Below are 19,222 nucleotides of genomic sequence, written 5' to 3' on the forward strand. Positions count from 1 at the left end.
CAGGACCCTTTGGTCTGCAGGCCAACACTCTATCCACTGAGCGAAACCGGCTAGGGCGACCTCTGTTCTTATAGAGATGTTATTGTATCTTTCTGATAAAGATAATAAATTGCTTGTCATAAACTATGTTTCTCTGGTTTCTAGTTTCCTTTTCTAGTCAATTACCCCAAATGACACACATTTAAGCAAATAGTTTCATTTCAGGCCACAGAACTTAGTGCTGCAGTCAAGGATCTGATTGAAATTCCTGGCAAAATATAATCATTAGAAGGACAATGAAAGCCGAATCAAAACGCCCCAGCACCCCACAACACTAAAAGGCAGTCTGGTAATTTCCAAATTATATTTGGCCTCAACATTCAAGGGGTTCTTTTTTATTTGGGCAGAGAAAATAGGACGAAAGAACATTACAATGACCACACAAGACGACGAATGCAATTATAAAATAAGCCATACCCTAGCAGGCAAATCATTTTAATGTGTTTCGGGAAATGAATACTCTGCATGGAATTAAAGAAAAAAAATCAACGTGCGGGAAATGAATTATACAGAAACAAGACACAGAAAAGCTTGGAGTGTCATAAAATTACAAATTTAAAAGCAGCAGATTAAAAAACAAGCACACGATTACAGATTTTGACAGCATCAGTAGCCAGAACATACCCAATGAATTACTTAATGGTCAAACATCCTACTCATTTTGACAGAAGGCTGATGGTAATGATTAACTTCGATTGATTCCAAAGGACTTTATTTGTCCTTCAGTTTCAAGGAAACCTGGAAAGATGGCCTCCAGGAACTTTGAAAGGGTGGAGTTCTTTTTCTCAAAGAACTCGCCTGGAAGGATTTTTCCCTGCTGCCCTCCCCCACCCCCACCCCCACCAAATTTGTATATTCACTCAACTCTTTTAACTAAGGCAACCAAAAGACAATTTCTTGAGATCCCCAAAACATCATCAGAAGCCACAAATTCTACCCATGTTAAAAAGAAAAAGAAAAAAAAACCCACAAAGAAATGAACAACCTCCAATGCTGAGGGCAATAATTCTATAAAGTGCAAGACGGTTCACTGTTACAGATTCCGTGGATTTCATGCTAAGATTTCTTTAAAAGAATGGGTGGACGAGTGTGGATCAGGACCCCAGCCATGCCCTGGGTTGAGAAATAACCCGTATGAGAAAGGTGATCTATGGATCTGTCCTCAGGTATCTTTTCAACTCTGTGCACACTGCTGAGGTAGGAGTTTTGAAGGAGTACGGGACCTCTTAAGGGAGTGGGTGTCCTCTTGGGGGTAACAGTGCCCTCTTGCTCAGTTGGGGGCCTAAGACAGTCATGGTCCTATTCATTGGCCATGTGTGACCTTACAATATTCAAGAGTTGTATCAGACCACAGCCACGGAGGAGAGCAAGATCCAAGACAAAGCCGCATGAGGCGGGTACTATCCTGGCACTGTCTACGGGACATCTGCTGTCTAGTGCAAGCTCAAGGGGGTGGGGATCAGGGGGTGAGGTGGAAAACCCCGGCAGGCAACCTACAAAACGGTTATTAGCAAATGGTATCAAAAAGTATCAAAACATTTCAAAAAACTTTAAAAACCGCCAGGCTTGGCAGACGCACTCTGCAGGATCTCCACGTACCTGTGGAGCTGCCCTAGGCTCCAGAAGTTTGCCCTGGAGGCCAGGACACCGCCACTCCCCTCTGAAGACACTCAGAATCTTCAGACAGTGAGGATGGCCAGGCCGTGGCTGGAACTGCCTCTCTCCAGGTTAGGGACCACCGGTCTGAGATTCTAGCCAAAACTCCAAGAGTTTAAAGGCCTGTGAGGTACTGCTTGGGCTGGGGCTGGCCAAGCCACATGCCATGGGGGACCAGGGTAGAGATAGGCTGGTAACTCTATAAGGGGATAAGGGGGTGTATGTGTGTGTGTGTGTGTGTGGGGGGTCCTCTCCCAACCCACATTGCTCAAACCACCAAAAGGCCATTCACTCCCAGACTTGGAGGCAGGGACTTCAAACCACAGGTAAACTCACCTGAACTCAGAGGGAGTCCCTGGACCTCAGGGGAGGGACTCCACCCCCTCCTGGCATTTGGGTTTCCACCCAAAACTGAACACCTCTGAGGGTTGGCTTCTGGGGTCTCTATTAAGTCATCATGAGGTCAGGTCACCTATCAGTCAGGGGCAAGGGGAGGAACGTTCAGAATATAATACACACACGGGTTTTCTGCTCAGATCAAAATCTGGAAGTCCTACCTGTTAGTCTAGCTAATGTAGCAGAATGTTAAAAATACTGATGGAGCCATCCATACAAGCACGTTGCTGAGACAGTCTCTGTATACTAGTATGTTGGACAGCAGAAAGACCACTCTAAGGAACAAGGGTTTCTCCAGCTTTTCTCTCCCCTCCCATGATTCCATGGATGTCTCAAGCAAACAAGGTTCCAACTGGGATGAGGGTCAAAATCAAAACCTACAACTAATATAAAGCTAAAACTCTAGTTCTTTAAAAATGAGGGGAAAAAACATCTGAATAAAAGCCCACCATGCTTATTTTGAAAGATCAAAACAAATGATCCAGATACGCTCACAGTTCCGCTCGAAGCACTGACAATTTGATGACACGGTGGCAAATGTTGCTGTTTTCGTCTCAAGATGGCAGCCTGCAAGAACCTGTCTTTGTCACTTTGGCTGGAAACGATGCCTTCAAGATTTTGCAGTTCAAAAGGCCACCTGCCAGACGGAGTTAAAGCCATTTCCTTCCATTCTTAGTTGGACGGCACAGCGGGGATTTCCATCTTGAATCGTGGACAGCGAAAACCATGCTGGCCCCGCCATTGACCCCAAGGAACTTGAAAACCTTTCTTAGTGTACGTGGAGCCACCACCAATTATTTGAAGTTGATTCACAAGAGGACACTTACTTATCACGTCTACCTTTAAAGAAATGTCCCCTGGACCTCCATATTAGCTTCTAAGCCGTGTGGATGACAAAGTGCCTTCATAGTGGAAGGAGAGACGTCACAAAATATTAGGGGCAGGACATTGTAAGACCAAGGCACAAGTCAGAACAGAGGCCAGAGGCCTGCGTCCTGGGACACGTCCTGGCGGTCAAGAATAAAACAGCTGGCTTAGGCTACAAACTCACGGCTCCCCTCTCCCAAGGTCAAAGTCATCTGTCTCCCAAGGCACAAATAGTCTTTCTATGAGCTCTTCCCCTCCTGCCCTTTGGTTCTGGTTGACCACCTCTTTACTTGGGCTGAGCAAGGGAGAACAAACCGTAGATTCTGTGCCTCCTAAGCAGCGGTTCTCAACCTGTGGGTCGCGACCCCTTTGGCGGTCAAACGACCCTTTCTCAGGGGTCGCCTAAGACCATCCTGAATATCAGATATTTACATTACGATTCATAACAGTAGCAACATCACAGTTATGAAGTAGCAACGAAAATAATTTTATGGTTGGGTCACAACATGAGGAAGCGTATTTAAAGGGCCAGAAGGTTGAGAACCACTGTGACCTAAAGGGTCTTCAAGCAATGAACCCTTTCCTAGAAAAGGGAGGGGCTCAGCTATCCCAAAGTTTGTAGAAGTTCTGCAAAATATGTTTCGTGGAGGGCTGAGACTAGATATGAGACAAAAAGGGTTTCAGGTTCAACAAAGTTTGGAGATGCTGGTTGATGGATGGTTAATAGTTAATGCAGGACTTCTCAGAGCCTTTAATACCCAGAAGGGTTGTCAAGCCACAATAAGAGTGCGGTTTTTTGGTTGGTTTGTATGCCTTGCAGAACTTCTCAACAGTGTGTAAGCCTCTAGGGACTCCCATATATAAGAAACTAGCTAACTATGCAGACTGCTTTCCCAGCTAGCAATAGAGGGCAATGATTTGGGTAATGAAGCTTTAAACGCCCACTCTCAGCTCTCCTGGCTGCTATAAAAATCATGGAAAACCTTGAAAGAAAGGAAAGGGAGTAAAGAGATAAAAATAAAATAAAGCTAATTGATATTCTTCTTCTAATGTCAATGCTAACAATGCATCTTGAAATTTTCTCATCTCTGCCAAGGTATATAGATCATTAATGCCTCCTTTGGCCCATGATTAAAACTGGTCACATTCTTTTCCTCCCATCATGCTTTGTGTTACATCGTGTCTTGGGACAGTAGTCTCAGGCTCTTCTTAAAGGGCACATACTCTTGATGCTCTAGTAACTGCAGCAATCAGTGCAGGCTGGTCACGTATCTCAAAAGGAGGTGCTGAATATTTTAATAGCTTATACAGACTGTAAGAGCTTAACCACTGGGAGAAGCCTAGCCGTTATTTCATCTGACCCTGTTGCTTAATGAATGAGGAAATAGCTCACGACTTACTAAAGAATTTGCCCAGCAGCACGAAACTACTTAGCAGCCGATGGCTGGGACCAGGGCCTGTCGCCTGAGTTGGGGAGACACTCAACCTTCTTGGGGGTTAACGTGCGCTTGCTCGTGTAAAAGCTTTCAAGAAATGCTTCTAGGAGCTGGAGTCAGAGAACAATGCTACTAAATCCTAGGGTGCTGCCTTTTTCTTTCCTGAGAAATAAATGTAGATTTGGGGGCTCAGTACGTCAGAAACAGTGGGTGCCAGGAAAAAGAGAAAGTTAAAAAAAAAAAAGCACAAATTGTAGAATAATGTTTATAAGAGCTTCAGGCCTTGTTTTCCCTTCTTTCCTGATTACTTAAACCCTTTTGGAATTCAGGAAGATTACTAACCAGGAAAACTGAGTATTCAGAAACAACAGTCACTGGATAAGAAAATCCTCAGGGGGATACCTCCCCGGTGAGAAGTCCAGGTTTCCCTAGGTGACCTGGTGAGCCCTGGCCACACTCTCACCCTCTCCAGGTCCCTGTGTCCCCACTTATAAAAACAAATGCACTTGACCCTGTCAGTGATTCCCTAATGTGGCTGATGCTCAGTCATTCCAGGAACTGGTTAAATAGTTTCCAGCCACTCCCTTCACCACTCCTGGTAGCTTTAGATTCAGTCATTCTGAGGCGGGGGCCAGGAATCTGCATTTTTAAAAGCTCAGCCAGGTTTGGGGAGGCTCAGGGCTGGAGGATCTGAAATGTTCCACCGAAGCCTCTAGTTTCACTACAGACATTTCTACGTAACCCCTGCCCTCGCTACTCTCGGGGGGGTGCTTGAAGTATCCCCCAAAATTTATAATGTGGAGAGAAGCCCTGTATAGACATAAGGGGATACTTCCTGTCTGGGCCGAGGTTTAATTACTCAAGCAAGATACTATGTAAAGTTACGTAGAATATTTAATCGATTACGGTGATAGTATAGAAATACTAAGAATCATAAAAGTAAAAAAAGCTGCTAAATGATACATAATGGTTCCAGGGTTCTAGGAAATCGTTGCTGGCCTACGAACACTCTGGGAGGTGGCGGTGGGGACCAGGTCCCAGCAGGCACGGTGGGGTCACTGGCCCCGGTCCTGGTGCCTCTTGGCCTTGCCCTTCTTCTTCTTGTCCTCCAGCCGTGGCTTCAGGGCGCAGACGCAGGCGGACACGCCGGCGATGGCCTTGGGCAGGTCGGTGCCTTTGCTCCACTTGTCCTTCTCGTGGTCATACACCTGGACCGTCTTGGAGAAGGCCGTGTTCTCCCAGCTGTAGCCGCCCAGGATGTAAATGCGGCCCTCCCACACGGCCACGCCCGACTCGCTGTTGGCGTGCAGCAGCGGGGCCACGCGGGTCCACTGGTTGCACTGCGGGCTGTAGGCCTCCACGCCCAGCACGTCGAAGCGCTCCATGGATTCCACGCTGTCGTCACTGCCCCCGATGGAGTAGATGCGGTCCTCCAGGCTGCACATGCTGTGCCAGCCCCGCGCGGTGGTCATGGGCCGGCGCTCCTCCCACACGTCCGTCCGGTGGTCGTAGCACAGCAGGTTCTTGCGGTAGGGGCCGATCTGGTAGTCGTGGCCCCCCGAGATGTACACAAAGTCTTTGTAGATGGTGCCTGCGTGGCCATAGGTGAACCTGTGGAGGGATGGACAGAGACAGAGAGGGAGCTCAGTGCTGTCCTGGGCAGGGCCTCCGGGAGCTGAGGCCGCAGTCTTTTCCTCTCAAAAGGGGGACAACCTGTCGTCTTGTGAGGGGCCTGTGAGGGTTTGAGAGGCTAATGCAGGGAGCGGGCACCCCGTGAACTCTTTATAGAGGGCAGCTGTCACCGCACAGGAAGTAAACAGACAGCTGTGCAGCCAGACTGCCTGGGCAAGAATTCCCAGCTCTGCCCCCTCTCCATTTCCCCACCTGAGAGATGGGCATAATCACAAGACTGCTTTCCTGCTCATAAGGCAGCGGTTCTCAACCTGTGGGTTGCGACCCCTTTGGCGGTCAAACGACCCTTTCACAGGGGTCGCCTAAGACCATCCAGCATATCAGATATTTACGTTACGATTCATAACAGTAGCAACATTTACAGTTATGAAGTAGCAACGAAAATAATTTTATGGTTGGGTCACAACATGAGGAAGCGTATTTAAAGGGCCAGAAGGTTGAGAACCACTGTCGCAAGGGCTGGGAACAGCAACAGCATGCTACTGAGGCACACACAGGTACCTGGTCAAGTTATATAACAAATGGGGAATGAAGTGAAGTACAACTCCAACCATAAGGTTCTGAGAAGTCGAGGCTAGGGAGACAGGAAATGTCAGTGGTGGCCAGCAGTTCGGAGGTAGGGCACAGGGATGAAGCAGTGGAGCACCAGGGACCTCAGGGCAGGGAAACTGTATGGGTCTGGAATGGTGGGTACCTATCCCCTGAAACTCAGCAAGTGAACAGACTCAGGAACTGAGGGATCTTTGTCTAACGGCAGAGCTGACACTTGTACGCGGTCAGCCTAAACAGGAGCCCTGACTCGTCACCACCACGCCCTCTGCCTCTCAGGGTCTACCCACTGTTATTTACAAGCCAGGAGATTTTTCCTGGAATTCGAAGCCTTAAAATCCAGACAGTGAGGTGAACTGAACTGTAATCCAAAAGTCGTCACATTGGAAGAGTTCGCACAAAACCGCCAATTACCTTGGCAAGCCGGCCACGTAGGACCAGGAGTCGGTCTTGGGACTGTAAGTCTCTACTGAAGAGAGAGCTCCATTCTCATTCCGGCCACCGACGGCCACCAGCATGTCTTCAATGGAGGCAAGGTAGAAGTCCACACGGCGCTGGTTCATGGAGGCCACCTGCGGAGGCAAGACACCTGTACCTTCCCTTCCCCAGACCCTGGGCAGCGTCAACATCTAGCATCACTTCCCAAAGGTGTTCTATGGAACACGGCCCAGAGAGTGAGGCAGTGGCCAGTGAGTGTGGCGGAGGGGAGTTAAACTTAAAGAAAGAAGGGGCCTTTAGGAGGGACTGCTCAGTCCCCAAGGACCCTTGAGACACTGCGAATCCCCAAAAGGGGGTTGGAGAACACAGCTCCCCAAACTTGTTTGGCCACATAGCCAGCCTCATGTACTTGAATTCTGAGGACACACAGTTCGTAACTGCTGATTTAGGGATTTCTTAAAGTAAAAATTCATCTTTCCTCTTGCCAACCCCTCAGATAGTTCTTTAATGAATGCTGATTGCCATTGTGTTAACAGGCAGAAAGTGGAACTCAACAGGAAATTAAAAAGCGAAAGACCCAACTTTTCTTTTTTTTTTTAAATAATCTAAGCAGAACACACAAGGCAACCCAGTCCTGCAGGAGACCATACGTTCAGGCTGCCACCGCCACCAAGCTTTGAGGACGGGCTCCAAAGCCAGGAGCCTCTTTCTAGTGTCAGCACTTACACCTTGGTGGGTGGTTTTAGATTTTCGAGAATAAAATCGAAAGATCAGCAGAGTCCATTCTGAGTTTTGAGCTCAGAACAACACCACGTTAAGTAAAGCCACTGAGGTATGAGGATAAAGACTGAGACCGACTTTCATAGGTGTGGTCTAGGGAGGTGTTTGTGGGGCGAAAGGAACACGTTTTCACCTCTGCCAGGCACCGGCCAATCAACAGGAGCTACATACAAGCCCTGAACCTGGAAGGTCGATGCCCTCCTCCCACCCATTTCCAGAGGAAGGAGCTGAAATCTGGAGAAGGCAAGGGACCAGTCTGACATTCCCAGCTACGACTTAGCCAGATTGAGATGTGAACTCAGGTCTGACGCCAAGACCCACGCTCTTCCCAGAATTAGCCACCATACCTGCCGGAGATGTGAGCCTTCACGGCCTCCTCGGACCAGCTCCACACCTTTCCAAAGAGGAGAGTGGCCGAGACTCTGAGCCACGGGAAGAATGTTTGAACTATGGGTCAGATCTCTAGCCCGGCGACATCCAATGGGGTAGCCACTAACCTCGTGTGGCCATTTACACACAAATGCAAATTAAAGTGAAATCAAATACAAAATTCAGTCCTTCAGTCCCACTGGCTACATTTCAAGAGCTCAGCGGCCACACAGAGCTGGTGGCTACGACATTAGAAAAGCACAGACCTAGAACCTTTCTAGGTGCAGAAAGTTCTAGACTGACCCTGCAGGTCGGCCCTCACTCCCCCAACCAGGTGCAGGCACAGGGGAGGGCGGGAATTAGGTGGCTCGTCACTTTATCATCACACCTTCTTCAGAAGCAGGAAGGGGTCAAGGCCAGAAAGAAGGGAGGAGGAGTCAAGGTTAGGTTAGAGAGATCAAAAGTCCTCAAGAGTAAAGAAAGAATCTGGCTTTAATCTCACCTTGATCCACTGTTTACAGCGGGGGTCATACCTATAAAGAAGATTGGACGCTGCGTCCCCTCCATTGTCCCTCGAGAAGCTGCCGCCAGCGATGAAGATGAACCCCCCCAGCACAGCAACACAGTGATGGCTCCGTCGGGCCGGCAGGGGTGTCTCCTTGACCCACTGCTCGCTCTTGGCGTCCAGGTAGCAGGTGTCATCACTGAGCTCCAGACACCGCTCGGAGACCTCGCCACCCACGAACAGCAGGCGCTCCTCGTTGGTGCGGAGCGCCGTGCGCTTGGTCTGCATGACCGGCTGGGCCGCCAGGCTGTTGTGGTAGCGCACAGCCTCCTCGATGAAGCCCTCGCAGTTGGCCTCCCTGGGCAGCAGCGAGCACACGGCCGGCTTGACGCGGTGCAGCAGGTCGTTCTTGGGGATGAGCGGGAAGTGGATGTGCTCCAGCACCTGGTAGGCGTGGGCCTCGCGCTCCGGCTGCTGCGTCAGCCACTGCAGGGCGGCCTGCAGCAGGTCGTGCTCGCATTCCCGCTGCACCTCGCTGCTGCTCAGGTACACGCAGAGCTTCTGCATGGAGATGTTCTGCAGGAAGTCAGGGGTGAAGGACAGTGTGCCGAAGTGGCTCAGGATGAAGCCGTCGATGAAGGCATCCAGCCGCTTGAGGCTGTAGATGGAGGCCAGCTCCTGCAGGTACAGGTAGTTGTCCTCGCTCACCTCCTGCTCCAGGTACTCGCAGCAGAAATCCACCACAGTCCAGATCTGCAGCAGGTGGGCCGTCTCCAGGATGTAGTCGATGTTGCCACCATCCAGGGCCAGCTCCCCGCCGTACAAGAAGTCCACCACGGCCTTGAGGCCGATGTAGGAGGCACCAATCAGCTCCACCTCCTTCTGGAAGGCCTCACGCATGCCCAGGGTGAACATGGAGTTGAAGTAGTCGCTGCACACGGCCAGCAGGTTGCGGTGGGCTGGCACGCGCTGCTCGTCGGCCACCAGGACGATGTCACAGAAGAGGCCACGCAGACGCTGCTCATTCAGCCGCTGTAGCACTGTGGTCGAGTGCTCAGCCCAGCGGTACACCTGTGGGAGAGCAGTGTCAGGGGCTCGCACCCGGGCCCAGAGAGGGGAAGCGTGCCAACCTGCCCCCTCACTGCTGCAGGAGTCAATCTAGTGGGAGACAACCAGCATGTTAAATACAGGGGAATGGCTCTAGCCGGTTGCTCAGTGGTTAGAGTGCCGACCCACAGACTGAAGGGTCACAGGTTCGATTCAGGTCAAGGGCATATACCTGGGTTGCAGGCTCCATCCCCAGTCCAAGTCAGCATGTGTGGGAGGCAACCAATCGATGCTTCTCTCTCTCTTTCTCTCTCTCTCTGTCGTCCCCCCCCGCCCCCCCCCCCCGCCACCTTCTACTCTCTCTAAAAATCAATGGGAAAACATATCCTCAGGTGAGGATGAACAAATAAATACAGTGGACTGAAGGAGACTGGGAAACAAAATACAGTGCATTGCAGGAAACAAGGTTTATGTGTATTAGTTATATCTTCCTTCTTTTTTTTCTTTGTAAATAAAATTCCTAAAATCAATCTTCTTTCCTTCTTTCCTCTCTTCCTCTTACCTCTCTTTTCCTTCTTTATAAGTAAAATTCCTAAAAGGTTTCTTTTTTCCTTCCCTCACTTCCTTCCTGTGGGTCAGGGACACATAGATTTGAAAAATGCTGTCCTGTCAGGAGAGAGAAGTGGCTTCGGACGCAGCCTCTAAGGCCAGACAGAATCACGGTTTGCACTCAGCTCTGCCACTTACTGGCTATGTGATCGTGGTTGAGCCATGAGGAGGCTCTGAGCCTCCATTTCCTCATCTCACAGGTGAGGATGAGGATACTCACCAATCAGGTGGCTGAGGGGCGGGGGTGTCATGGCAGAAAGCCTGCCGAGGGAAGCTGCTGTGATGAGCAACCCCCACTGAGGCTCTGTGAGCCCCACTGAGGCGCTGTGCCGGGGAAGGCAGCTTTCTCTGTGTCTTGGAAAGGCGTGTGGTTATGCTAAAGAGACCCCTGTTTCTAGTGATGCAAACTAAGTGCTCTGGAGACCCTCCTTCCAGAAACATGGCTTCACCAGCCACGGCCAGGGTTGAAAGAGATACACTGTATGTGAAATGCAGAGACGCTGTCTTTTTCTGGGGGCTTACATGTACCCTGCACTGTGCCGTGCACCTGACATGCACTCTCATCACGAAAACCCTCCAAGAGAACGTCTATTATAATCCCCATTTTCCAGATGAGAAAAACTAAGGTCAGAGAGACTAAGAAACTGGCCCAAAGCCCCACCGTGATTGCGGCGGAGCTGAGATTTGAAATGTAGGACTGATTCCAGAGCCCAGACCTGTGATCGCCATGCTACACTACAATAAACAGATCAATTAATGTGAATAATGAGTAGGAATCCATCCCACAGATTCAGATTGGCAGGTACTTATTCCGTGCTAGATGCCTGCCATGTGCTTTCGAGGATACAAAAATATGTCAGACCTAGACAACAGTTTCCAAATCCTTGGAGAACTAATTATGCTTTGGGCTTTCAGGATACTGCACACCTGCTTATTTCCTCACCATAAAAACAACAAGAACATTCAATATGGGAAAAGCAGGCCTTCAGAAATATCAGCTAGGGAGTGAGTCGGTTTGAGGGCGATTGAGGAAAGGGGCTGGCTGGGCGCTAGGCCTGAAAAGGGGAAACTGAGAAAAGGAAGATGGACTGAGGGCTTAGATGTGAGCAGCTGTGTGACTGGCTTCCAGGTCCCCGAATTCTTACAGGTTCTTGTCAACATGTATCCTTTAGCAGTGGCTTTCATTTCTCAACCCCCACCCCCCGGCATCCCCCCAATCTGCTCCTGACTGCCTCTAACACATCTGTAATTGAGGTCCTTTATTTCCCCTGGTCCTGCCTGTCTGCCTTGTCTGGCTAATTCCAACATCAAATGCTCCACCTACATCACAGGCACGGATAACGGCCTCTCATTCTGATGAGGACACCAGACTAAAGCTTCCTTCCCGTTCAGGTTTAGAGAGCCCGGCTCACTGCTCTCACGTCACAGGACGGTTTCTCCTGGGTCCCATACATGGATAGCTCCGCGTATTCTGCTTAGTAGCAGAGAGAGCCAGGCTGGCCTGGTTTTGGCTTCTAATTAAGCAGGAATGGTCTGGGCTCCAACACACACTGGCTTGGGGCCCCTCTCAGGTGTGGACTGAAGGAAGGAAATTATAAAGCATCGCAGCAGCAGGCTCCCCTGTAGTAGTAAAGGCTCCCGAGAGAAGTAAGTGAGGGACATCAGGTGGGCTGTCTGCCCACCCTGGGCCCCTGGTCGTCTCTAAGCTGAGGAGGCTGCTGGGACTCCACACTTAAATTGGGGTACACATGACCCCACGCTGCTGAGTAAAAAGGGAAACAGCTCCCAGGGGCGGATATCGGGGAAAGCCCGGGTGACAGCTGCCGCGGGGCACCATCTGCTGCAGGGAGCCAGGGCAGGGAAAAGGGTAGTGCTGCTTCCAAAACCGGGTCTCCATGCTAAGTAGGCGCATTTAATTCTGTACCTGGTTATTTTGGTGTCGCTGCAGATAGAACTTTCAAAAAGCAGACGACACAATTTCCCGGTTTTAAAGGGGCATCAGTAACAGACTGGCAGCATTTTGTATCCTTTCGAAGTCCCGGCCTCCAACATTCTCTGATGGTATTAATCCTGGTTATTCCTTTGTTTTCTATGTCAGTGCTTTTATCAGAGGCGAGGCAAGGTGGGTGGAGAAACACAGGGACTCAGGAGCTAACACTGGACAGACGCAGCAGGTATGGGGTATTTCATAACAGAAGAATGCAGCATCAAAATGGATCAACACATTTTGGAATAGTTAAATGAACAGCGGTGGTCGCCTGACAGGAGACTCCACTGCGCTGGGAAGGAACAATCTACCCCTACACACACCAGCTGGGCGAGACTCTCAGATGCAGAACGCTGAGTGCAAGGAGCCAGGCACAACAAGAGCACCTACCCTCTGGTTCATTTACATAAAGTTCAAGGGCAGGCAAACCTGCAGGAATGGAAGTCCGGACAGTGGCAATGTAGGGACTGGAGAGGTTTGGTAATTTCTTTTTTTTTAAATCTGGGTACAGGCTACATGGGTGTGTTAATGTCTAGAAAATCAAGGTACGCTTATAGCTAGGAATATAAATGCAATCAACCAAGGGGGAGAGAACCCTACTCCTAAAAGCTCTGATTCAGAAAGAAACCAACTCAGAGCCTGGCTTTCAGGGACCAAGATTCCCAGCGCTATCACACTTAGAAAGTGACACCATCTCCGCAGCCAAGCTCGGAAACAAAGCCCCTTTGAGACAGCAGGGAGACCTTCCTGGGTTTTCACAGCAGATGAAGCCAGGCTTGGCAAGCCTTCCCAGGACACGCAAAAGGAAATAGGAAACCGCTTCTCAGGAGACTGAGCTCCCCTGAAAATTACAACCCAGCTTTCTTTTACGCACATCTGCAGAACCTCTTTCTCTCATTTTTCCTCAAATCCACGGTCTCTCCACAACTCCCTTTATCTAATGTGGTCTTTCTCAAGCTTTCTTTTTCAATCTTCTTTTAAGGTTTTTTTCCTAATATCCCCCATGGAATTGTGACCACCACATACGTTCTGTTTGTCCATGCATGTACTATATGCACAGCTGTGCTTTAATCATAAAAAGAGTAAAAGTCTTTCCATACCCCCAAAACCAATTCTACCCCCCCTTGGGGAAAATATTGGCCTCACTGAAAATGAGCTAAGGTAACCATAAACTTTAATCTCCAAAAAGGGCCACTTTTAAAGAAAAGAGGGTGGTACTGACATGTATAAAGAGGCAGGTGGAAGTGGGGACTGTCCTGAAAACCAGGCCCCCCCAATCCTTACTTATGCAGCTGTGGGGAGAGGGCTGCTCCCAGGTCCTGGAGGAGTTTGATGAAGGCACAGATTCCCAGGTCCAGCTCTCAGAGTTGAACTGAGCAGGTATGAGGTGGGGCCAGACATGCATTTCTAATGAGACACCCTCACCTTCTCCCAGGGTGATTTTGATATACCCAGTGTGACACAGGTTGGTAGCCCAGCCCTGGGGAGCCACCCTTACTCACTCCGACGGCCCCAGAAAGTCATGTTGGGGGAAGACCCTGGGCCCTTAACATCCAGGTATGCAATGTGCTGCCCCCACTACAAAGTCAGTGCTGGCTTCTCAATGGACTTGTCCTTGGAGTTTCTGAGCCCCCAAGCGGGGAATGGCTTTCATCCTGTCCCACCCACGTCAGGGTTGAGGTGCAGAATAAATGAGTTGAGTTGTGTCTCTCCCATCCCTCCCCTCCCAGCCCTCTGATTTTATGATTCTTCCACTCTGGCCTGTGCTACCTCTAAGGAAACGAACACCACTACCACTAGAAAACCAGTCTCTCCATTAAGAATGGGCTCATCAGAAAAGCATCACACTTCCCAGGCAGTTTGCACAGGTGGTGAGCGACCATGCACAGACCTTTGAAGACTCGCTGATCTTGTAGGGTCGAGACACTTTCGTCAGCCGGCTTCCCTCCATCGTAAGAGCGGTCACAGTCCTACAACAAGAACAGGGTTCCTGAGCACACGGGGGCAGTAATGACTCCAGGTCATTCATTCATTGCAGGCTCTGCTCGACCACAGCAAGGACAACAGAGGTGACAACAGTCACACAGGACAGGGAGAGAAAGCAGTGTGCTACAGAGAACTCGTGCTGTGAGCCGAAAAACGTCAGGTTGTTAGGACACATTTACGAGTGTTCCCCTGGCATCTAAAATCCAGACACCATGTCTTTTAGCGAAACCACCTCCTACAAATACCTACCTTTTGATGCTTGATCTCACATAGATAAGCCTGTTGGCCAGACTAAGGTAATAGTGACAAGAGTTATCATTTCAGAGCCCAGACGATGACCCTGGAACCAGGCGATGGGATTTATTTCCATGCGCTGCCTCGTTTAACCCCCACAACTGCTTGGCCGGGCTGATGTCACATCTCCCATTTCACAGATGAGGATACTGAGTTAAAGGCCACAAAGCTGCTCAATGGCTGGGAACCAAGCCTGAGCCCTTAACTGTGATGCGCTGCTGAATGCGACCGAGTCTTTGCGTGTCATACTTGTAAGATGCCATGACGAAGTCGAGTGGGGCAGCGAAGACTGCCATATACAAAGCATGTTCTAGACCAGTGATGGCGAACCTATGACATGCGTGTCAGAGGTGACATGCAAACTCATTTTTTTGGTTGATTTTTCTTTGTTAAATGGCATTTAAATATATAAAATAAATATCAAAAATATAAATCTTTGTTTTACTATGGTTGCAAATATTAAAAAATTCCTATATGTGACACGGCACCAGAGTTAAGTTAGGGTTTTTCAAAATCCTGGCACGCCGAGCTCAAAAGGCTCACCATCACTGTTCTAGACACAGGTACTAGTTCAAGTGCTTTCCTGATTTAATCCCCACAACAACCCCAGGAGGACGGCACTATTGTTATCCTCAGTTCGTGGAGGAGGAAACCCGTTAGCAGCAGGGGAAGTCACTAAACAGCGTCACACAGGAAGAAGCTGTGGGACTCCAACCACAGCGCCTTCCATGCACTCAACCCCTAGGCCAGTGGTCGGCAAACTCATTAGTCAACAGAGCCAAATATCAACAGTACAACCATAGATCTTTTGAGAGCCAAATTTTTTAAACTTAAACTATATAGGTAGGTGCATTAACTTAATTAGGGTACTCCTACGGCTTAGGAAGTGCCACACTCAATGGGGCCAAAGAGCCGCATGAGCCACAGTTTGCCGACCACGGCCCTAGGCTATTCCACCAGGCTATGACAATTAAAAAAGAGACAAGAAAAAGCCCCCAGGCAGGACACCTGCTGGGGCCTTGGCCCTGCCTGGAACACTCAGGATAAGCGAGCAGGGAGCATGTTAACCTCTCTAGATCTCAGGGTCTTGTCTATGAAATGGGCCGGTTTACCAGGTGACATTGAGGTTTCTTCCAGCTTTGAAATGCCAAGCGACTCACTGACAGCACAGAGGCAGCCTTTTGGAGACTTGGGGGTGGGGTAGGGGGGCAAATAGAGGAGGGGCTGAGCCAGCAACATGGGGTACAAGTTACATACTGGGGCTGGGGGTTTAAGGAGGAATTCTTTTTCCTGCTGAGCTAAAAAGAGTCAATTTGTTACCTACTGAACAAAACAGTCTTTGCTAATAAAAAACAATATAACAAGAAGTCAGCACTGTTTCAAGATAATCCGGGACATGCAGAGGGGGCTCCAGTGTCCCCAAGGGAGGAGGAACTTCAGGCACAGTCCATGCTGTCCAGCTCCCGGGAGAGAGGAAGGGACAACTAGACTTCTCTTGACAAATGAGCAACTTTGGGACAATGACCATCTGTACCCACCCCTGTCCGTCCCGACGGGTCCTCAGCAGCTGGAGGACTCTGAGGGGGGAGGGAAGGGAAGGAAAGCACATTCATGCGGTGCCTACTGCACCAACCGACTTCCTTGTTTCTCCCTCACCCCTGAGGCAGGTGGCAGCGTCACTTCTGACACTTAGGCTCCCGTGGAGGAGGGGCCACCCAAGGTCACACCACGGAAAGGCAGGTCCCTCTCGTCACCGCTCCAGGCGGCGGCGATCCGAGGCTCCGTTTGCCACGAGTGAGAAAAGCTTTCTTTTCTAGGCCAAGATTTCTAGAGAGTTTCCCCTTGTGCAGGTTCCCTTTTGTCTCCGGGCAAGAGGTGTGGGGCCGCTCTCTACAAGTGCTGGGTGTCTGCTGCCTCCGTGCTTCCCTCCACATGGACAGGATGCACGAGAGATCTCCGTAAACACGGGAACCGGGGCCCCGTCCGGACCGGAGGGTCCCCAGGGAGCCTCTTCTGCAAGCTCCTTCCCCGGCTTCCACCCCGAACCTGCTCGACCTCGGCGCGCGGGGAAGCACACATCGTGGAGATGTTCTCGGCTGCCCGCCAGCACTCACCGTCGCCCGCGGGGTCTCCGGGGACGCTGCTGTCGCTCGCTCGGACCCAGCACCCCCGGCGGCACTGCCGGCACACCACGGCCGCCCCGGCAGGCTCGAGCCGGCTGCGAGGAGGAGGAGGAGGCAGAGGAGGCGGAGCCGGGACGCCACCCGGACCGACCGGCGCCCCCGGCGGGACGCGGGGACACTCACCTGGGCTGCGGGCCGGCCGCCCGGGCTGCACCAGTCCCACCGGCGGGGGCGGCGCCCCTCCCCGCTCCGCCGCACACCTGCCCCGGCACAAAGGGGCGCCGCGGGGCCGGGCGGGGAGGCTCTCTCCGGGCCGAGGTCCTCCCAGACAGGCCGCCCCCGCCCCCCGACGGCGGCGCGCGGCGGTCCCGGCCGGAGGCGGGCGCGGAGGGCCCCCGGAGGCGCTACGGGCGCGGCGCGGGGGCTCCCGGCGGGGGTGCCGGGCGGGCGGGGCGGCGGGGCGCGGGCGCCGCAGCCCCGGGGCCGGCCCGGTGCGCAGCCATGGCTCCGCCAGGAAGTGCGAGGCCGAGGGCGGAGGCGCGCGCGGCCAATGGCGGCGGCGGGAGGGGGTGGGCTCAGCGGCGCCGAGGCGGGGCCTGCGCCCGGGCGGGTGGTGCGCGCGGGGCCGCCACGGTCGCGCCGCGCGAAGTGCCTAGTAGGTGTCACGCACTGTGCCAGGCGCGGGCACACGGCGCGGACGGGCCGGGCCAAGTCCCCGGGGGAAGTGACGGTGTCCAGGCGCTGAGGGCTGGAGGGGCACCGCGAGGGCATCTTGGCTCTCACCTCGTTTCGGTCTTCGCTGGAAAGTCCCCTGCGCTCTGCCCAGGGTGAAGCCTTCCCTGACCTTCTGCGTAGCCACATCCTCTCTCTCTCTTCACTTCCAGCTTTACACTTTAGCGTCTAATATTTTAAATCATGTTCTTTTTCATTCGGTTTTTGTGCTCCTCTCCCCAGTAGAAACCCTCCAGGGCAGGGTCTCTGGCTTAGCCCCCAGGGCCGGCACACAGTAGGCACACAGTGAATATTTATGGAATGAATGAATCTAACCATCACCAATCAACCTGTCCATTGTGAAACATCTCCTGCTACAGCAAAGATGAACCTTGAACCTATCCTAATGAAAGAAGCCAGATACAAAAGGACACATGTGTATGACTCCATGTGTATGAGAGGTCCAGGACAGCAAATCCATAGAGACAGAAAGATTAGTGGTTGCCAGGGGCTGGGGGGAGGGGAGCATGGATGTGTTTGTGGCTGTGAAAGAATAAGGGGTTTCTTTTGGGGGATGAAGAAAATGTTCTGAAATTAGATAGTATTTATTGATGATCACACAACTCTGTGAATATACTAAAAGCCACTCAATTATACAGTTTAAAAGGGTGAATGTTATATGTGACTTATCTATAATAATAAAAGTGTAATATGCTAATTAGACCGGACATCCTTCCAGATGACCTTCTGGAAGAAGCCGGGGCTTCGGGGGAAGACGGGGTCCGGGTGCCAGAGGGAAGCCGGTGCCAGCAGCCGGGGGAAGGAAGACCTACTCTTGTACAAATTTCGTGCATCGGGCCTCTAGTATTTCAATAAAGCTTTAACAAAACCAAGCCAAACAAAAAACCTCTCTTCCTGTTTTTCTATTCCCTGTCTTCTCCAGAAGGGATCTAGAGCATCTTTCAGGGCTGCATAAAGCATGGCTAGATGCAGCCACTGAAGACGTGTCAGAAAAGAAGAAAACATAAGGGTTGGGAGTCAGCATGACCAGGTACATCCCCAAGGCCTTTCTTTGTCCCTTCTGTTCTAGACACAGCACTCAACTTAGCCCCTTCCATGGATGTTCCAGCGAGGTACTTTGTAGGCCCCCCTCTCCCCCCACACCGTCCCCCCCCACCACCCCGTCTCCCCAGGCTAGGCTCGCTCACTCTGTTGCCTGCCTCTCCATAGCACCACTCACAGAGGCTGCCTTCTGGGTTGGGTGTGGAGGGATCGCTTCTGGTGCTAAGTAAGGATGCAACAAGGGTTTGTGCAGTGATGGAAGGATTGTGTGTCTCTAGGCCACAAGAGGGGCAGATTGGCACAGGTTAGTTCCATCGCATTCTTCTGAGTGAGCTCTGCCTCTAAGCCTCAGAGTCCTCATCTGTGAATGGGGTCAATAAGACAGATCTCCTGCTCTGATCTCCTTGACCTTCCTATTCCTAGTTCAGTCCATTGCCCATCCACAGCCTGCACCTCTCCGAAAAGTGTTACAGTTATGGGACTTTTTTTTTTTTACTTTTGACAACTGGGGTTTGTATTAAATATCATTATTTATTCAGAAAAGTATAGAAAAAAACTTTTTAGTTAGAGGGAGTGTGGGTAAAACTAGCCTTGGAATCACTTAGAGCAGTGGCTCCCAACCTTCTGGCCCTTTAAATACAGTTCCTCATGTTGTGGTGACCCCCAACCATAAAAT

At 51.0% G+C, this 19,222-nt stretch overlaps 1 protein-coding gene across 4 annotated transcripts in view; it reads right to left on the reverse strand.

The window, feature by feature from the left end:
• Positions 1-433: 433 nt before the first annotated feature.
• Positions 434-19,222, reverse strand: part of KLHL36 (kelch like family member 36) — a 44,048-nt gene continuing 25,259 nt past the window's right edge. Inside the window, exons 1-5 of one of the 4 annotated variants that reach the window (XM_070398626.1) lie at positions 16,957-17,116; positions 14,262-14,340; positions 8,725-9,798; positions 7,050-7,207; positions 434-6,005 (exon numbers count right to left, since the gene is read on the reverse strand). In XM_070398626.1, the coding sequence (XP_070254727.1) occupies positions 5,450-6,005; positions 7,050-7,207; positions 8,725-9,798; positions 14,262-14,321 (1,848 nt within the window). In that variant the 5' untranslated portion in view covers positions 14,322-14,340; positions 16,957-17,116 and the 3' untranslated portion in view covers positions 434-5,449. Of the gene's footprint in view, positions 6,006-7,049; positions 7,208-8,724; positions 9,799-14,261; positions 15,859-16,764; positions 16,933-16,956; positions 17,117-19,222 lie in introns of those variants that run through there. The other 3 variants (XM_070398625.1, XM_070398627.1, XM_070398624.1) reach the window with 3 other exon arrangements.

This window comes from Myotis yumanensis, unplaced genomic scaffold (assembly GCF_028538775.1).
Source record: "Myotis yumanensis isolate MYYU_CA2020_CCGP unplaced genomic scaffold, mMyoYum1.0.hap1 SCAF_18, whole genome shotgun sequence".
In the NCBI taxonomy this organism is placed as follows: domain Eukaryota; kingdom Metazoa; phylum Chordata; class Mammalia; order Chiroptera; family Vespertilionidae; genus Myotis; species Myotis yumanensis.